We start from the raw sequence: 18,955 nt of genomic DNA on the forward strand, positions 1-18,955 counted from the left end.
ATATATCAAAGAAATATAACCCATTTTCATTCTTTTTCCAACTTGAAGTTCTCATACATTAAATATTTTGCTTCTAAAAAACACTTCAAAATAAAATTTTCAATTTAACCCTTCTAATCAAACTGAAATTTAAACACACACACAAAAAAAACTATGATACTTCTTAAAACATCACACAGAATCTTACCTAGACAACCATAATCAATACCTAGGTTTCTACCACATCATTAAACCTGTCTGCATAGACTACCAAGAAGTTTATATAGTCCACACAAATTTCAAACTATAATTGTTGCTGCTTAAGAAATTTATGTCAGGTTTCAGTGGTTAGCCAGTCTTAGTGGCATTAAATAATTATATAGAAATAAACACTTTTGTTATCAGCAATGTTATTAAATTGCATCCCTATTACTGAAAATTTTTCATAGTTCCAAACTACGAAAGGAATCTTGTATGTGGTGTGGTGATTCTGGGAATTGGCAATAATAAGCACAGAAATATGGCAGACACAAAACCATGAAAAGGGTGTGATTCCTCATGCTGTATCTTTCATGGCAGGCATATCTCAAGTACATCAATAATAAATTAAAGTTTTGAAATTTGTTAGGTAAAGCAAGTGTAGTCTGATTCCACTTTTTACAACCATATCTTATATCCATATTCCATACAATGTACAGAAGGTAGTAATAACTGTCACAGTTGAATCTGTAAATAAAGTCACCATACAAAATCACTTTTGAATTAATAAACATGCTTATAAAAAATTATACTAAAATAAACTAATATTGTACATACAGAAGAGTTGACACAAAGGGAAGGTATAGGAATCATCACAAATTTAGGGTTGGCTAGAGATTAAAGTCTCTGATAACTTACACACTCAATTTAGTAACTATCATTCTGCAACTTCTCAGTTCCAGCATTAAGTTATATTTTTTTACCCCTTTTGTTATTAATGAATAAAAAAATCAAATGGACCCAGTTAACAAAATGGCTGTGGAATGTAGGTTTTAGTCACATTGGTCCCCCACAGAGTTAATGCAATATTATATAAATATTTTCACTTGATAACAACTTATTAAGGTCCATTTAATATGAAATCATTTCACATGTCAAGGTTTCATATAATGCAAAGTTGATTTTGCCCTATGCAAACTGAGGGTAAGGGAAAAAGTCTAAGCATAAATGTCTGTGGTCAATTATTGTTAGCATGACTTTGAGAGATAAATTAAACATGGTTATATGGATAATTACCTTTTTATGCCATAAGCAAGAACCATATATATATATGGATAATTAAACATAGTTATATGCTTTGGACCATTTACAAAATAAGACTGAATTGAACTCAAATATTGCCTGAGAAGCTATAAAAGAATGAAGGAATCATTTCATTATGAAAGAATGAAAGTAGGGTATAATTAAATTGAGAGTTACATCAGTAAGTATGGACAAAATTATGGCAAAAAGATACTGTAAACAGCATTAAAGCCAATAGAGACTAGTGGAGTTATGCGGTATACATTCAAACCAAACTTAATGCTCCACATACATAACATTGTCCCATCATCACATTCAACTTATGTTTGTCTCAACAGACCCACCTTATGAAGTGCATGAATGACCCTTTTACGTCCCACCACCACTGATCATGTACACTAAAGATGAGGCAAATGAAAGGATTTTAAATTAGATTAAAATGAACTAAAAAGAAAATTAGGAAGAGATAAGCATGACATAATAACAGTTTATGATCTTTGTTGACAGTTTTTTTTAGTTCTAATGAAACAGCCTCTTAAATCTTCTTTCCATTGCTATACAATGAATCTAAACACATCAAGGGGAGTTGAACGAAAAGGAACAGAAAATGATATATAGGGTATGTCTAGGCCTGATGTTCTAAGCACAACATTGCTTGCTTCTGTGATCCGATGTTCAAACCTGTGCTCAAAACTCCAAAACCAGACAAAACCCATCTTCTTATAAACTCTCTCTGATAGCTTTATCACTTCATTTCCTTTCTTTTATTCTCTTCACCAAACCATGGAAGAGGTAGAGGAGTGCACCAATGCTAACCAAAAATTCACCACCAGAAGAATGAGCTTCAGGAATGGAGTCAACTCTCATCAGCATCACCGTTACCACCACCACCATCATCACTTTCAACACCATTATCATCTGCAACAACTTCCTTTGACTCCACCCTTCCCTCAAAATCAGATCGTTAAATCAAAAACCCATTTTCACAAACCTCCATGCAAACTCAGTAGCTCCCCCTCCTCGTGTTACAAGCTCGCTCCACCACCACTTGCTCCTGGTAAGCACTAGCATTGTTCCCTCCCTTTCAAACTAACCCTTTTGTTTGCATTCTTGTTTTGTTAATTCACTAGCCAAAACATTGTTCTCTTAGCCAGCTTGCTTGGTTTTCTTGAAAACAAAAAAAAAAAACAATTTTCCTTCAGTTTCTGAGAAAAGAAAAAAACCACCATGGCAATACCATGAAGAAAACATTTCTGCCTAGTTCTTTTCTATGTTATGCGTATATTTTCGAAACATCTCATTTGGGGTTGAAATTCATATATTGGTATATTTCTAGAGTTCAATCACTAAGGGTTTGGTCAATGTTTTGCATTAGTTTGGTGGTTTTCATGTGAAAGTATAAGGTCTTGCTGGGGAAAACAAAGTTCATATCAGTGTGCGACTTGCTGCAATCAATGAGTTATGTTTCAATGTTGATTTGGTCAAAAGTAGTACTCCAGTGTATTCTGTTTTATCAAACAGTTAAACAGTTGTGGGAAAAACTGTTCAACTCTTTTCTCTCTATAGTATTTCACGATTGAATTTTATTACTACACATCTTCTTCGTTAATATTTATCTCTGTAAGCCAGCGATGTTGAAAGCCTTCCTTCTTTTTCCCTTTTTTGGTGCCAGTAAGTTGTTGGAAGGCAGTATTAGCATATTCTGAGGTATGGTGGATTTTCCTATTCACTATCTTGTCCAAGTTCATATGTGATCCTTCTACTTTTTTTTTTTTTGTTCTGTTAAGTCTGTTAGGCTATATATATATATAAAAAAAGTGCAAGATTGTTCCGGTTTAAGTGTTCGTGCCAAATACAACTTATTTAAAACCGGTAAAATTTTCAAAATCTCCCGATTATGATAAATTTAGTGTAAAATTACACAATTTTGATAAGAAAAAAAAGACACACTTCTCTCCTGTTTATATATGGGTATATAGTTATATAGGTGTTTATTAGTTTGTAATTAGTTACTTAAAAAAGGAGGGCATGATAATTTTTTTTTAATTTTTTATATTATCCAAAATAAGGATTTTCTATAAAAATATTTATATTATACAAGAAAGAAATAATATAATATTTTGCAATAGTGAACATTTCTTAGAAAAATAAATCTATTGTGTTTATGTAGAAAAATTAAATTTTAGAGTGGAAACAAAGAAATGTCCAATAAGCCTATAAAGACTTAGTAACTTGAGCTTACCATACTGTGCGGTTGGAAAGGAACTGGACACGAGGAAGGAATTCTGATAAAAATTATTTTTTGGTTCAAAAGTTTAAAAAGGCCAGACTTTTGTCTGTGTCTAAAAATGGAAGGATTTATTTCTTCTTTACCTCTTATTCTCCTTTGAATCAATCCATTGGCTGCAAAATAAATTGGAAAAATGATGAACCATGTTGTTTGTTACACTGACTCAGCTCGAAAGGAAGTTGAGCAGCAAACAAAGACATCCCTGAAAGGAGATGATGGGAAGAAACTAATTCCAGAAAGGAAGGCACAGTCAGTGATGGTTGCAAGGAGGCCTGACTCTGGTGGCCAAGAAGGCACTGTCATCTCTCTTCTTGCCAACCACTTTTTGGTACAATTTGATCCATCACAGAAGATATATCATTACAATGTTGAAATCACTCCCCATCCCTCCAAGGATATTGCCAGAGAAATCAAGCACAAGTTGGTAAATAACAATTCTCCTGTCCTCTCAGGTGCTATTCCAGCATATGATGGCAGAAAGAATCTTTACAGTCCAGTTCAGTTCCAAAATGATAAGCTAGAGTTCTACATAAGTCTTCCAATCCCCACTACCAAGCTTCCATCACCTTATGGAGAAATCTCTCATTTTAATGACAAGCATCAAAAGCTTAAACTTTTCAGGATAAATATCAAGTTGGTCTCCAAAATCAATGGGAAGGAGTTGAATAACTACTTGAGCAAAGAGGGTGATGACTGGATTCCACTTCCACAGGATTATCTGCATGCTTTGGATGTAGTTCTTAGGGAGAGCCCTACCGAGAAATGCATTCCTGTTGGAAGGTCATTCTACTCGAGTTCAATGGGAAGAAGCAAAGACATTGGTGGAGGAGCTGTTGGATTGAGAGGCTTCTTTCAGAGTCTCAGACCAACACAACAAGGATTGGCTCTCAATGTGGATTTCTCAGTAACTGCTTTCCATGAGAGCATAGGAGTCATTTCATACCTGCAGAAACGTCTTGAGTTCCTTCGAGACCTTTCTCAAAGGAAGACAGCTCAATTAACTGCTGAAGAAAGGAAGGAAGTTGAGAAGGCATTGAAGAACATCAGGGTCTTTGTTTGCCATAGGGAAACTGTTCAAAGATACCGTGTCTGTGGCTTAACTGAGGAGGCTACCGAAAACCTTTGGTTTTCTGACAGAGATGGCAAGAATCTGAGGCTGCTCGATTACTTTAAAGATCACTATAACTATGACATACAATTCCGAAAATTGCCATGCTTGCAAATTAGTAGGAGTAAACCTTGTTATCTTCCTATGGAGCTTTGTGTGATCTGTGAAGGCCAGAAGTTCCTTGGAAAACTCACTGATGATCAAACGGCAAGAATACTCAAGATGGGCTGCCAAAGACCGGGAGAACGAAAAACCATTATTGAAGGAGTCATGAGAGGAAATGTTGGGCCTACCAGGTAGTTTAATTACATGTTAATATAGTACACCATGTTTTCTTGTTGAATAGATATTATTTATGGTTCTTATGTACTTTCTATGGATCCTTTGGTTGTTTATTTTGAAATATTAATAATGTTTTTTGTATTGGTTTATAATGTCTAAATATGTAATCTTTTTGGCAGTGGTGATCAGGAAAAAGAATTCAAGCTCCAAGTGTCAAGAGAAATGACAGAGTTGACTGGCAGAATTCTTTTCCCTCCCAAACTAAAGCTTGGAGATGGAGGTCATGTGAGAAACTTGACTCCTTCGCGTCATGACCGGCAATGGAACCTTCTTGATGGCCATGTCTCCGAAGGAACTACTATTGAAAGGTGGGCACTGATTAGTTTTGGGGGCACACCTGAGCAGAAGTCCAGTGTCCCCAGATTCATAAACCAGTTATCTCAAAGGTGTGAACAGTTGGGCATTTTTCTCAACAAGAACACAGTTATTAGTCCCCAGTTTGAATCAAGCCAGATTCTTAACAATGTCACCCTTTTGGAATCTAAGCTCAAGAGGATCCAGAGGACTGCCTCAAACAATCTCCAACTTCTTATTTGCATAATGGAGAGAAAACACAAAGGGTATGCAGACTTGAAACGAATTGCCGAGACCAGTGTTGGTGTTGTGAGCCAATGCTGCCTGTACCCCAATCTCAGCAAGTTGAGTTCACAATTTCTGGCTAATTTGGCCCTCAAAATTAACGCCAAAGTTGGTGGTTGCACGGTTGCTTTGTACAACTCATTGCCTTCACAGTTACCACGTCTCTTTCATATTGATGAGCCAGTGATATTCATGGGTGCAGATGTGACACATCCTCACCCTCTTGATGATTTCAGTCCATCTGTTGCTGCTGTTGTCGGTAGCATGAATTGGCCGACAGCAAACAAATACATTTCAAGAATAAGGTCTCAAACACACAGACAAGAAATCATTCAGGATCTTGGTGCAATGGTGGGGGAACTGCTCGATGATTTTTATCAGGAGGTAGAGAAACTCCCCAGCAGAATTATTTTCTTCAGAGATGGGGTCAGTGAAACTCAGTTTTACAAAGTGTTGGAAGACGAACTTCAGTCAATTAGGTGTGCATGCACAAGGTTTCCAGGTTACAAACCTTCCATTACTTTTGCAGTTGTGCAAAAGAGGCATCACACAAGGTTGTTTCCCCTTGAAACTGACCAGTCTTCAACTCAAAACCACTTTCTATATGAAAACATTCCTCCAGGGACTGTGGTTGATTCAGTGATCACTCATCCAAATGAATTTGATTTCTACCTTTGTAGCCATTGGGGTGTGAAAGGAACAAGTAGGCCAACTCACTACCATGTCTTGTGGGATGAAAACCAGTTTACTTCTGATGAACTGCAGAAACTGGTTTACAACTTGTGCTACACTTTTGTCAGGTGCACCAAGCCAATTTCTTTGGTGCCTCCAGCATACTACGCCCATTTAGCTGCATACAGAGGCAGACTCTACCTCCAAAGATCAGAGTCCTTAGGTTTGTTCAGAAGTACATCTACACTATCCAGAGCTGCTCCTCCAAAGACAGCACCTCTTCCTAAACTTAGTGAAAACATCAAAAAGCTCATGTTCTACTGCTAGTGATAACTCTTCGCCAATGCCATTCCATTTCTAGATAGTTTATTTAAATGACATGTAATCAGTTGATATAGCATGTGCAGGATCAATATCAGTGCTGCAGAAAAAAATTGAAGACCTGTAAGATTTGCATTTTATCTAATTAAAAAGCTCTCCGCACAAAGGCCAAAGTGCAGGCTGATTAGAAGGCTTTTCTGACTGTATTTTTCAGTTCTAATTAAACTAAGACATTCATAAATATATTAGTATGATTTTATGATTCTTGTAAAAGTTCCGTTACTTCTGAAGGTTTTAAGGTCCGTTCAGTTAGAATAGCCCTTGGATTCTACATACTACTTAAATGGTTTTTACATTTGCTTTTAAACATATTCACAAGTAAAAGCCATTTTATTGACTTGTGAGCAAATGATTGCTACACCAGAAAATGCTTATCTTAATCTATAAGATCCATGTAATGTTTTTCTTACAGAATAATGTCAGAGGTTGATATGTTAGTATTTGTTCACAGCCTATTTCTCTTCCTTCAATCCACTTTTACCAGAATTCCGTTTTATATTCCCTGGTTCTGTGTAATATCTCTTTACAATGTTAAATTTAATGCATATTTTAGATGAATGCTAACAAATTCATATGTGAATAAACAACTGATTAGGCAGAGAGAAAAAAATAGCTTCAACCAAAAGACAAAATGCTTCAGTTCCTCACAATCTATAATCTTCAATTTTCAGGTATGGGTAGTTGTGCATCCAATCTCTGCATGCAGCTTTAACATGTTACCCTGACAAACGTGAACTATTGGTGGTACAAAAACTAGACTAATAGCACCTATTGATATAACTGTAAACATGACTTCATCTAGGCACAATAGTAAAGAAATGAAGTCAAGTCAAAGAAAACTAGAACATAAATGTTTTTCATCTCTTATTTCTTCCACACATTATATAAATCAATCAAAAAGCTGCTAAACACTCCATTACATACAGATAATACTTGTGATTAAGAAAGGCTGTATGGCATTAATGAAACAACTGGATCATTGTTTTGGTATGCAGTCAATGCAACCATAGCTTTGTACATCTCTTTTCTGTTGTAATATCTTCTTTGCATTTTACCTCTTTCACTTCTTCAATAATACACACTGAAAAAGTTGCTAAACCATTTGTACACGTAGTTAATCAAGGGGGTTAAAAAACACAGAAAGTGGTGTAAATGAAAGAACTGGAGCATTTTTTTGGCATGCAATGCAACCATGAGAGTGTATGTGGCAGAGTAAAGAATCCAAATTTGAAAGGAAAAGACAATGAAGTTTATGGGTATACTAAAAATCAGAGGTGTAAAAGACTGTTATTGGACCCACAGGGAATGGTACAGAAGCTCAGTTACAGAATCACACTGCACAGCAAATGCCAGCCAAATTGCATTATTAGAGATGCAGAGACAGAGAAAGAGAGAGATGAAGAAACAAAACAAAAGCCAAGAAAAGAATGGGTTTGAAAAGGAAGTAAAGTAAGTGTTTTGAAGTTCCCCTTTTGTCCCTTTAAGCTCTGTAACATATGGTTATTATATTCAACCTTCACTTTCTCTTTCATTTTACTTTCATAAATTATTTCACAGTTTTCAACCATCATAGATTCATAGTTTCGCTCAATATTTACCTTAGAAAAGTCAATATTTTTAATTTTCCATACTGTCTGTACTGATTATCTTCGATAATTCACAGACATATCTATTATCAAAATGAATTTCCCAACTATATTTGTCCTAGATTCCTTTATTTTCATGAAATCATTTATTACCTTTGTCTTGTTTCATCTTATTTTTGCACTCATTAATCCCAACATAATAATTTTGGGGATTATACTATATTAGTTGTTTGTATATCGAAGATGTGAACTGAAAGTTTAAGGTTAAAAGCAAAGAGGTTTTGTTTTTATGAGAGGAAGCCTAGAGACATGCAGTGTGTCTTACTTTTGCATGTGGATGAGATGCTTTTCAGAACTGCACGTCCATGGCAAGGGAAGGGACAGAAAGACTGATAAATGAATATGGCTTCTGCAACTGATAGTGGCCTGCCCTTACTAAGATCCTACAACATACAACTTCACTCTCCCTTAAGGGTCCCACTATAGTACACCTTAGATTCTTTAATTATGTTTCCTTTTCTTTTCTTTTTCATTTCCTTTTTTTATCATATATCAAATTCATGAATAATGTTTTCACTGAATAGTACGTTAGGTTTTTAAAATACATCTCGCTGTTACAGTGATTTCTAAATTATTAATGAAAGTTTGAAATTTGGACCGCCATATACCATAGAACACTCGACAACCGAAAGACTGGAAACTGTGGAGTGTATAATACAAAATCTTTTAGGCTATGTTTCATGGATGGATTAAGAGGAAAATCATTATAGAAGAATTTGAGGAGATTTTAAAGTAAATTAATTATTATTTTTTTAAAGAAATTTAGAGATTGATGAGAATTTAGATATAAAATTTAAAAATGTTAATGTAAAATTTAATCGATGTGACAGATAAAAAATATATTTAATAATAAAACGGAGATAAAATAATAATTATTAATAATATATTTAATTGTAAAAATTATAAGGAGAAAAATAATATCTTTTTAAAATGAAAGAGAGAGTAATTGAGGTGAGTTGTATTTAAGTATTCACAATTTTTACCTCTAAAGATTAAAAAGAGAAAAAGCCTACACTTTCTTTGCTCCTTCGCCGTTTGCAAACTCTTCCTTATCCAAACTCCATTATTTCCCTTCTATTTCTGGAAATACAAGCATCCTCATGGAAGCAACATTCAACAACAACACCATTTATGTAAGGTTAACTTTGTTGAGTTTATCGAGGAGGAGGTTCTTTGTGGGTTACATAAACACCAATAACATTTGAGCCAACTATATAAGGGATCGACACCACTCTTTACCCAAAACTTTAAGGCAATGGGTTAATGAGTCTTTCACTTTTATATATTGCTCTACTTTCTTATTTCTATCCAATGTGGGAGCTGGACTCATACTTGGATTCTCAACAATCTCTCCCTCGAGGGTGAGTCCCTTCTACATAGGTACGCTCCCCCTCTAGGAGAAGCATTCCCAACCAACCACAACCATGAGTAGCCATTTCCAACCGTCGTTCATCTTAACGGAACTCGCTTACCTAAATACCTTTGCTAGGAAGACTTACGGTATAATGATCATTATACTCGTCTGAGCTGGTCTCCAAGACAAATCGGCTCTGATACCACTGTTGGGATAAACTTAAATTTTAGGGTTTTATTAATAATTTTTGTTTAAATCTTATTTTATTAGTTTTTGGGTATAGTAATATTTAATTTGATTTGGTAGAGATAGAATAGGGATACATAGTTATGATTTTCGATTTATCTAGGTACAATATTATTTTATGATAGATTAAGCAGATTTTATTTTTATGATAGTTGATGTTTTATTTTTATTCTCCATAATATTGTAAGTGCTATGGCTATTTAAAGTCCTTCCATTATTAATGAATAACAAGACTCAATTTCAGGAAAATATTTGAGTGTGTGTATTGTGAGATTTTCCTATCAAACTCCACCACATCTAGGGTGTCTCTGTCAATGAACATGAATCTAACATGAACATGAACGTGGGAAACAGCGAAGGAACAACAACACCAGCACATGCGCTAGCACCAACGTCGACACCAACAATGATAGTTCCTGTAGTGCCAAATGCACCAATGACAACAAGATTGGTAACAACAACACTAGGGAGCATGGGAGGCAAGGGAGTTTTGACTTGCTTGAAAACAAGTGTAGATCAAGCAAGTGCTACAACTATGACAAGGTTGGTCATATTGCAAAGTATTGCAAGTCCAAGACAAAGGGGGAGACGAATCTCTTTACTGAAGATGTTGAAGAAGAGTGTGGAATCCTGTCGTAGGCAAAGAGCTCGAATGCAATGGACATGGAGAGCCCAATCCCAATAATGGATGAAGTGATCTTAGTAAAGGATGCAACAGTTGTGGAGAAGGAAAACCTAGAGAAAGAACTCAAACAAAAAGATGAAGAGATTCAGCGGATAAGGAGGCTTCTAGATGAAGCTAATGAAATTATGAATAAACAGAGGGTTGAGCTTGAGGAGCTGAAGAAGGCAGCTCTTGAAAAGGAAGAGAAAGCATCTAGCGTTCTTGAACGAGATAAAAATAGGGAAGAAGAAGATGAAGAAGAGATGAAGGTTGATGAGATTTCTACCAACTCGGTATGGTATCTAGATACTGGGGCAAGCAATCATATGTGTGGAAACAAGAACTTTTTTTATAAACTCACCAAGGTGGAGACCAAATTTATGTCTTTTGGAGATGACTCCAAGGTGGCCATGAAAGGGCGTGGAACAATCCGACATATGCAGAAGAATGGACGAGTTAGAGAGATTAGGGATGATTACTATGTTCTGAAGCTGAAGAACAATATTTTAAGCATGGGTCAGATGATTGAAAAAGGTAATTCAGTTTTTATGAAAAATCAGGTACTGTATTTAAAGGATAAGCATGGTTGTCTAACAACCCAGGTAAAAGCGAAGAAGAACGAGTTGTATGAACTAGAGCTGAAAATCTTGGAGAGAAGATGCAAACTCGGAGTGGGATGATGCAAATGGAAAATCGAACGAAGGAAGGAAGAATTTAAGTTTATGGGGGGAGTTTGTTGGGATAAACTTAAATGTTAGGGTTTTATTAATAATTTCTGTTTAAATCTTATTTTATTAGTTTTTGGGTATAATAATATTTAGTTTGATTTGATAGAGATAAAATAGGCCTACGTAGTTATGATTTTCGGTTTATCTAGGTACAATATTATTTTATGATAGATTAAGCAGATTTTATTTTTAAGATAGTTGATATTTTATTTTTATTCCCCGTAATATTATAAGTGTCATGGTTATTTAAAGCCTTTCAATTATCAATGAATAGCGAAACTCAATTTCAGGAAAATATATGAGTGTGTGTATTGTGAGATTTTCCTATCAAACTCCACCACATCTAGGGTGTCTCTGTCAATGAACATGAATCTAACATGAACATGAACGTGGGAAACAGCGAAGGAACAACAACACCAGCACATGCGCTAGCACCAACGTCGACACCAACAATGATAGTTCCTGTAGTGCCAAATGCACCAATGACAACAAGATTGGTAACAACAACACTAGGGAGCATGTGAGGCAAGGGAGTTTTGACTTGCTTGAAAAGAAGAAGATAAAGAGGTCGAGAAAGTATGATGCATATGGGAACCTAAAGGTGAGTGCAACCCTGACACCAGCTCCACCAGGTTTCACTTTGTCCATACTTTCTGAGTTCTCTAAGAAAAGGGGTTGTGGCAAACAAACAGCTTTTGGCATTGGCCAACCAAAAAATCCATGTTGTTAGCATAAAGCTAAAAAGCTGAAGTTTTGATGATGTCTCAAAGTAAAACTTCAAGTTCTCTTGTTGCGGGAAGATTGAATACTTGTTTTTATGTTAAAGCTTTTGTAATTTAGTAGATTTATGTATAGAGTGTGTTTTATATTTGATTCTATGTATTGTTTGCCTTAGGTTGCGTTTAAATGCGTTTTGAATCAGAAAACTTCATTTTATACTCAAGATAATCCATTATCAATAATCGATCATATGACTTGCCAAAATCAATTATCACGAACAATTATGAGATTTTTTCAAGCAAGTTTTTGACTCTTGTGCATTCATTGATGCATAATCGATTTCCATAATTGGATAATCGATTATTACACGATAAATAGCTGACAACAGATTTTTGGAAGTATCCTTGAGTTAAATCTTTACAAATTATATTGGAACTCTCATTCTAACATACAAGATAGTGTATTTTGAAATTCTTATCTGCTGTGTGGGGTGATAAGTGTTCTAGGGTTTGTGTAACCCTTATGTTGTGGCTTTGATAACTTGGCATATTGGTATAGAGCGAGAACTTTCACTAGGAGTGTGAATGAGTGTTGTTACTATTGTTGAGTTGAAAGTATGTCATCCTTTGTGAAGATTCAAAGGAGGTGTGCATCCTTTGTGAAAATTCAAAGAAGGTGGTCATCCTTCGTGAAGCATTTGGAGGAGGTGTTCTTCCCTTGTGGGTTTGAGGAGAAGTGAGTTTCATCTCTTGTGGTAACAAGAGAGGTGTTTTAACCTTAAACTTGTTTATTTTCTTTGTGATTGTAATAGTTTGTTGGTTTGTGCTAGTGAAACATTAATTCTCGATTGAGTTAATTAACAACTAGATGTAGGATCTGTGTGATCTGAATCAGTATAAAAATTAGCTGTGCAACTTTCTTTTCTTCTTACTCTTTAATTTGTTTAAATTGTTTTAAGAAATTTTTATATTTATGAGAAATTATTAAAAAAACGATTTGTGATAAGAAAATAATTTACTCTTTTGGTTTGTTGAATGTAAGACCCATTAAAAAAAATAATTTATATATGTTGTGGTTTTGAATAATTAATTATGGTGTGAAAAATGTATAGTGAAAGTTGTTTGACCCAAAATTATTGTGATAAGATGTATTATTTCATTTTGTTGCATAATTAATAAATATTTATTGTTATATGATAATAATATGATGTTAAAATATTGAATATATGATTTTAATATTTTATTTTAATCTATTGTATAACTAGAGTATATATATATCAATATTTTGTCAAGTTAGAATATACATCTAGTATATGAGTTTTCTATAGTAAAAATACTCATTATTTTGACTAATGAAAATATACCATATTAATTTTCTCTCTTCCATAATGAGACTTTATTTTTTTTCCCATTCACTCATAATGCATTTCTTTTCACCTAACAACTTTGAAATGTTGACTCCACTCAAAACTTCTACCCAATGAAACCAAATAGGACAAACTTACAAAAGTAGAAATAATGGTGTGGTGATCATTAAGCATAGACTAAGGGGTAGTGGTTTCTTTGTGGTAGGAACCACCAAACACTAAGGTAGGCTGCTGATTTCAAGGTTAAATGCATGGTTTCTTACCTTAATAAAACTAAAGAACACAAACTAAAACTTAGGAGAGATTGTTGTTGGAAGTAAGCAAAGGAGGAAGCTTGAGATTTAAAGCATCAAGAGTTGGAAAATCTTCATTGGAAAAGAGGTAGGGGAGCTAATCCTTTCTTGATTATGATAATGAATATGAGTATGCATGTGTTAAAATTGGTAATGGTAGTTATATATTGATTTGTGTAAAATTTGGTTTTCAAGATTATAATTTCTCATTTTCGAGTTACTGTGGTGAAAAATTTTTATTAATTGTTTTCACCGTTGGATTTAGCTAAAATTTTAGTATGTGAATCCTAAGACCTATTACTAAACTTTTACCGTTCGGATTTGAAAATAGAAGTCTGTACTTGGAGAAATAAATACTGCAAGTTTGAGTAAATTAGTTACCCCTGTAGTTCTGTTACTAAGCTGTCTCGGTATAATATTGATTCTGACCTATTGGACCGTTAGATCAACCTAAAAATTTGATATATGATCCCTAAGACATATTAATACACTTTGACCGTTCGGATTTGTAATTAGTAGTCTGTACTTGGAGATATATATCCTGCATGTTTGAGTGAATTAATTACCCCTGCAGTTCTATTACTGAGTTTCCTTAGTAAAGTATAGATTCTGACTTATGGGACTGTTAGATCAACTTGAAAATTGGATATATGATTCTTAGAATACATTATTATAATTTGACCGATCGGATTTGGAATTGAAGGTCTATGTTTAGAGAAAGAAATTTCGAAAGTTTGAAATATTTGATGAACACTGCAATTCTGTTCTTAAGTTATAATGGTAAATATTTTATATATATTCCAATTACCGTTAGATTGAGTCCAAACTTTAGTATGTAGTTCATAAGACATATTAGGTGATTTTTACCGTTCAGATTTGGAATTGGATATCTGTGCTTAGAGGAATAAATTCCGCATTTTGAGTTAAACCGAGAACCACTTAAATTTCTGTCTCTGAGTTACCTCGGTAAAACCTCCATATCTACTTAGTTAGCCGTTGGATTACCATGAATTTTTAGTATGTTGTTCCTAAGAGATAGTGGAATACTTCGACCGTTCGGATTTTAGATCGGAGTTACAGATTTAGAGATATTAATTTCGTATCTTCTCAGGGATCTCAATACTGCTTAATTTATGTTTTTGGATCATTTATACAAAAATTATGATTTCCGCCTCATTAACCATTGGATTGGACTGAAAATTTTATCATATGAGTTAAACATGCTGATTATTAGTTTGATTGATTCAGATCTGTAATTAATGATATGAGTGAAGAAAAATCTTTTCACGAAATAGTAAATTTATTTGCATTGAGTAAAAAAAACTTGGATAATTATATCCTTAGATTGTATGTGTAGTTGTATTTTGGAGATTGGAGGATGAGTAATATAATATATTATATATTATAAAATTTAATTATATTGAACATTCTGAGTTGTCATAATTATTTGAGTTAAATCATGAATTGTAAATAAGTTGATGGTAAATTTGGATGAGTAGTATAGACATTATTGCCATAATTGTAAATCTGAATTTTTATTTATTTTCCTACGACTTTGGTAAGTCGAGAGAGGAAAGGTTTGAAGCCGGAAACTACTTTGGTAAGTAGGTGGGAAAATGAGAGGTGAATTTAACATAAACCGTACTACTTTGGTAAGTAGGCTGAATATTACCTTGTTGTGCTACTTTGGTAAGTAGACAATATCACCTTATTGTGCTACTTTGTTAAGTAGGCAATATCACCTCATTGTACTACTTTGGTAAGTAGACAGTATTACCATGTTGTGCTACTTTGGTAAGTAGACGATATCACCTTATTGTGCTACTTTGGTAAGTAGACAATATCACCTTGTTATACTACTTTGGTAAGTAGATAATAAAAATCACCTTGTTAGATTACTTTGGTAAGTAATCAGTATATCATGGTTATACTACTTTGGTAAGTAGACAGAAGGATTGTTGACTGTTGTTCTTTGGTAAGTAAGCAGATTAATAATATGTTGTATTGACTCTAGTGAATCGACTGATGATTTTGACTGAAGAAATATTATAAAGTATCAGTGTAATAGTTGTTTTTTTGAGTATGTTTGAGATGCATGTATTTGACTGATTGCCACACTTGTGATGTTAGTAAGATTGTGGATGATGCATACTTCTTGAATTGGTTAGCTCACCCTACTGTTTGTGTTTGTGCATGTGAATGCAATGATCGTATAATGTGTGATATTATACGGGAGCAGAAACTATATCAGATGAATTAGCAGATGGTTCTGGACATGCTTAGAAGATGAGAGATCTGTGGGGAAAAAGGAGACATGGGGAATTTCTAAAATAAATCTATGTTTGAATTTCCGAACTGTGTGAAATTTTAAATTTCAGAAGTTTATTAACTGTGTGGAATTTTACTTCAGAAGACTTGTGTTGTAATAAAGAACGTAATATTATGTTGGTGTTAAAAAAAAAATTATATATGTATTCTTGTGGAAAATAAATTGTAACGCCTAAATCGGGGTGTTACACTGTTTGGTATCAGAGCAATGGTTTTCGAAAATCTTTTGGGGCTTTTGGGAAGTGAGCTCGTTAACTTCTGTTGTGTGACTCTGTGATTTGTTGTGATGATTTTGTAGCTCTTTTGGAGAGCGTTGGTTTGAAAGGTAGAGATATGCATTGTTTTGACTTGTGTTTGAATTACTTTCTTTTGACGTATATGGTAGAACATGGCACGTCGATCTAACAATGTTGGTCAAACACCTCCAATTGATGATTTTAATCGGGCTGTTGATCGGATGATCAACGCAATGGAAAGGCAACATACCACTCAGGAACCGAGGACTTATTCGAGGCTGAATGACTTTTTGAGGCACGACCCAACAAGGTTCAATGGAAGGGCTACGCCAGATAAAGCGGATGCTTGGATCAAGGACATTGAGAAGATCTTTCATGTGATCAAGTGCACAGATGAGGAAAAACTAGATTACGCAACCTTCATACTGAAAGAGGAAGCAGAGTACTGGTGGGATGGTATGAACGACTGATGGAATCTGATGAAGAGGCTATTACTTGGAACAGTTTCAAGGACAAGTTTTTGGAAAAGTACTTTCCGACTAGCGCCAAGATCGAAAGGGAGCAAGAGTTCTTGGCCTTGCGTCAAAGTGGGATGTCAGTGCAAGAGTATATCGACAGGTTTGAGTATCTTATCCGTTTTTATAGTCAGCACATGACGGAAGGGTGGAAGTGTCAAAGATTTGAGCAGGGTCTGAGGTATGACCTGAGGAGAATGATTGTACCTCTTGAAATCAAGAAGTTTCCAGCCTTAGTTGAGAAGACAAAAAAGGTGGAGTTACTAGAAATGAACCGAAACCGAGTTGACAAGACTCAGAAGGACAAGTTTATTAGAGGAAAGCCATGGAAGAAGCCATATCAGCGACCCCAACCGCTTATGCGAACAGCTGTGAAATGTTTTGAATGCGGTGGTGCGCACTACAAGAAGGATTGTCCTAAGCTCTCTGGAGTGAAGGTTGAAGAGAAGAGGTGCTTTGTGTGTAACAAGCCAGGACATTTCGCTCATGTTTGTCCTGAGAAGAAGATAGCATATGCACCACCACAACCAAGTTCTTCAGGAGTGAAGCCCAAGATAGCTGGAAGAGTTTTCGCTTTGACCGGTGAAGAGGCTACAAAGCCAGGTAATCTCATCCTTGACACATGCCTTTTGTTTGGTAAATGTGTTGCATGTATTGTTTGATTCCGGAGCTACGCACTCCTTGTTTCTTCTACTTGTTTGAAAGACTTCAGTATACCGGTGAGTAATCTAAGGTATGAATTGGTGGTTTCGACACCAACATCGGGTCAGATTTCAACCAGTTCGATCTGTGTTGGATGCCCGATTGTAGTCTACGGACGCAAGTTCAAAGTGAACTTGATCTCCTTACCTCTCGAAGGCTTAGATGTAATTCTGGGAATGGATTGGTTGACCGCCAATCACGTTCTTCTTGACTGTGGACAACAACGATTGGTTTTTCCAGACTCGGATGGTTTAGAACTGATCTCAACCAAAGAAGTTCTAAAGGATGTTAGTGATGGGGCCATGTGTTTTGTACTGGTAGCTCAAGAGAAGAAGAGTTTTGAGGTTCAGACGACGGGTATTCCGGTAGTGGAAGAGTTCGAGGATGTCTTTCCAGATGAAGTACCAGGGTTGCCACCGAGCAGGGAAGTGGAGTTCTCTATAGACTTAGTACCAGGGCTGGACCAGTGTCTATGGCTCCGTATAGGATGGCTCCGACAGAGCTAGCAGAGCTGAAGAGACAAATTGAGGAACTACTGGAGAAGAGGTTTATCAGGCCGAGTGTGTCACCATGGGGAGCTCCAGTCTTGTTAGTAAAGAAGAAAGATGGTAGTTCAAGGTTGTGCATCGACTATCGGCAGCTGAACAAGTTGACGATTAAGAACAAGTACCCACTGCCAAGAATTGATGACTTGTTGGATCAGTTGCGAGGCGCTGGTGTGTTTTCAAAGATTGACTTGAGGTCTGGTTACCATCAAATCTTGGTCAAGCCAGAGGATAGTCAGAAGACGGCTTTCAGGTCACGTTATGGTCACTACGAGTATGTGGTGATGCCGTTTGGAGTGACCAATGCTCCTGCTATATTCATGGATTACATGAATCGAATATTTCGACCGTGGCTAGATAAATTTGTTGTTGTGTTCATAGACGACATTCTTATATATTCAAGGGATCATGAAGAACATGCAGAACATTTGAGGATTGTGTTGGAAACTCTTAGGAAGCATCAATTGTTTGGGAAATTATCTAAGTGTGAGTTTTGGTTGGAGGAAATACAGTTTCTTGGCCACGTGATTTCTGCAAAAGGAATTTCTGTAGATCCGACGAAGGTGGAGGCAGTGCTAAAGTGGGAACGTCCAAAGACGGTTTCAGAAGTAAGAAGTTTTGTGGGCCTAGCTGGTTACTACAGGAAGTTCGTCGAAGGTTTCTCCAAGATAGTGGGTCCTTTGACGCAATTGACTCGTAAAGAACAACCTTTCTTATGGACCGACAAGTGTGAAACAAGTTTTGAAGAGATGAAGAAACGGTTGACAAGTGCTCCAGTATTAGCAGTTCCTGATACTTCTAAAGCTTTTGAAGTGTTTTGTGATGCTTCATACCAGGGGCTCGGTTGTGTATTGATGCAGGAGAAGCGACCAGTAGCTTATGCATCGAGACAGTTGAAGGTGCATGAAAGGAACTATCCAACGCACGACATCGAATTAGCGGCTGTGGTTTTTGCTTTGAAGACTTGGAGGCACTATCTG

At 35.6% G+C, this 18,955-nt stretch overlaps 2 protein-coding genes across 3 annotated transcripts; both read left to right on the plus strand.

The window, feature by feature from the left end:
- Positions 1-1,757: 1,757 nt before the first annotated feature.
- On the plus strand, positions 1,758-6,845 carry LOC124826362 (protein argonaute 7-like). 2 transcript variants are annotated; one of them, XM_088111035.1, is made up of 3 exons: positions 1,758-2,317; positions 3,718-4,954; positions 5,120-6,845. In XM_088111035.1, exons 1-3 carry the CDS (start codon positions 2,044-2,046, stop codon positions 6,576-6,578), a joined length of 2,970 nt encoding a protein of 989 aa, XP_087967161.1. In that variant the 5' UTR covers positions 1,758-2,043; the 3' UTR covers positions 6,579-6,845. The 2 variants fall into 2 exon arrangements, with proteins under 2 accessions (XP_087967161.1, XP_087967162.1); XM_088111036.1 differs by lacking the exon at positions 1,758-2,317 and adding an exon at positions 2,325-2,967.
- Positions 6,846-16,682: 9,837 nt separating this feature from the next.
- LOC148202906 (uncharacterized) lies at positions 16,683-17,936 on the plus strand. Its single transcript, XM_088109697.1, has 2 exons — positions 16,683-17,331; positions 17,434-17,936. Exons 1-2 carry the CDS (start codon positions 16,683-16,685, stop codon positions 17,934-17,936), a joined length of 1,152 nt encoding a protein of 383 aa, XP_087965823.1.
- Positions 17,937-18,955: the final 1,019 nt, after the last annotated feature.

Source organism: Vigna umbellata, chromosome 3, assembly GCF_029865625.1.
Source record: "Vigna umbellata cultivar VRB3 chromosome 3, Vumbellata_1.0, whole genome shotgun sequence".
NCBI classification, from domain to species: domain Eukaryota; kingdom Viridiplantae; phylum Streptophyta; class Magnoliopsida; order Fabales; family Fabaceae; genus Vigna; species Vigna umbellata.

Bases quoted from the DNA above. Each gene is read 5' to 3' on its own strand.
- LOC124826362 (XM_088111035.1), top strand. From the start codon at position 2,044: ATGGAAGAGGTAGAGGAGTGCACCAATGCTAACCAAAAATTCACCACC. The intron at 2,318-3,717 runs GTAAGCACTAGC...ACACTGACTCAG, and splicing joins TCCACCACCACTTGCTCCTG to CTCGAAAGGAAGTTGAGCAG. The intron at 4,955-5,119 runs GTAGTTTAATTA...TCTTTTTGGCAG, and splicing joins GGAAATGTTGGGCCTACCAG to TGGTGATCAGGAAAAAGAAT.
- LOC148202906 (XM_088109697.1), top strand. From the start codon at position 16,683: ATGGAATCTGATGAAGAGGCTATTACTTGGAACAGTTTCAAGGACAAG. The intron at 17,332-17,433 runs GTAATCTCATCC...CTTGTTTGAAAG, and splicing joins TGAAGAGGCTACAAAGCCAG to ACTTCAGTATACCGGTGAGT.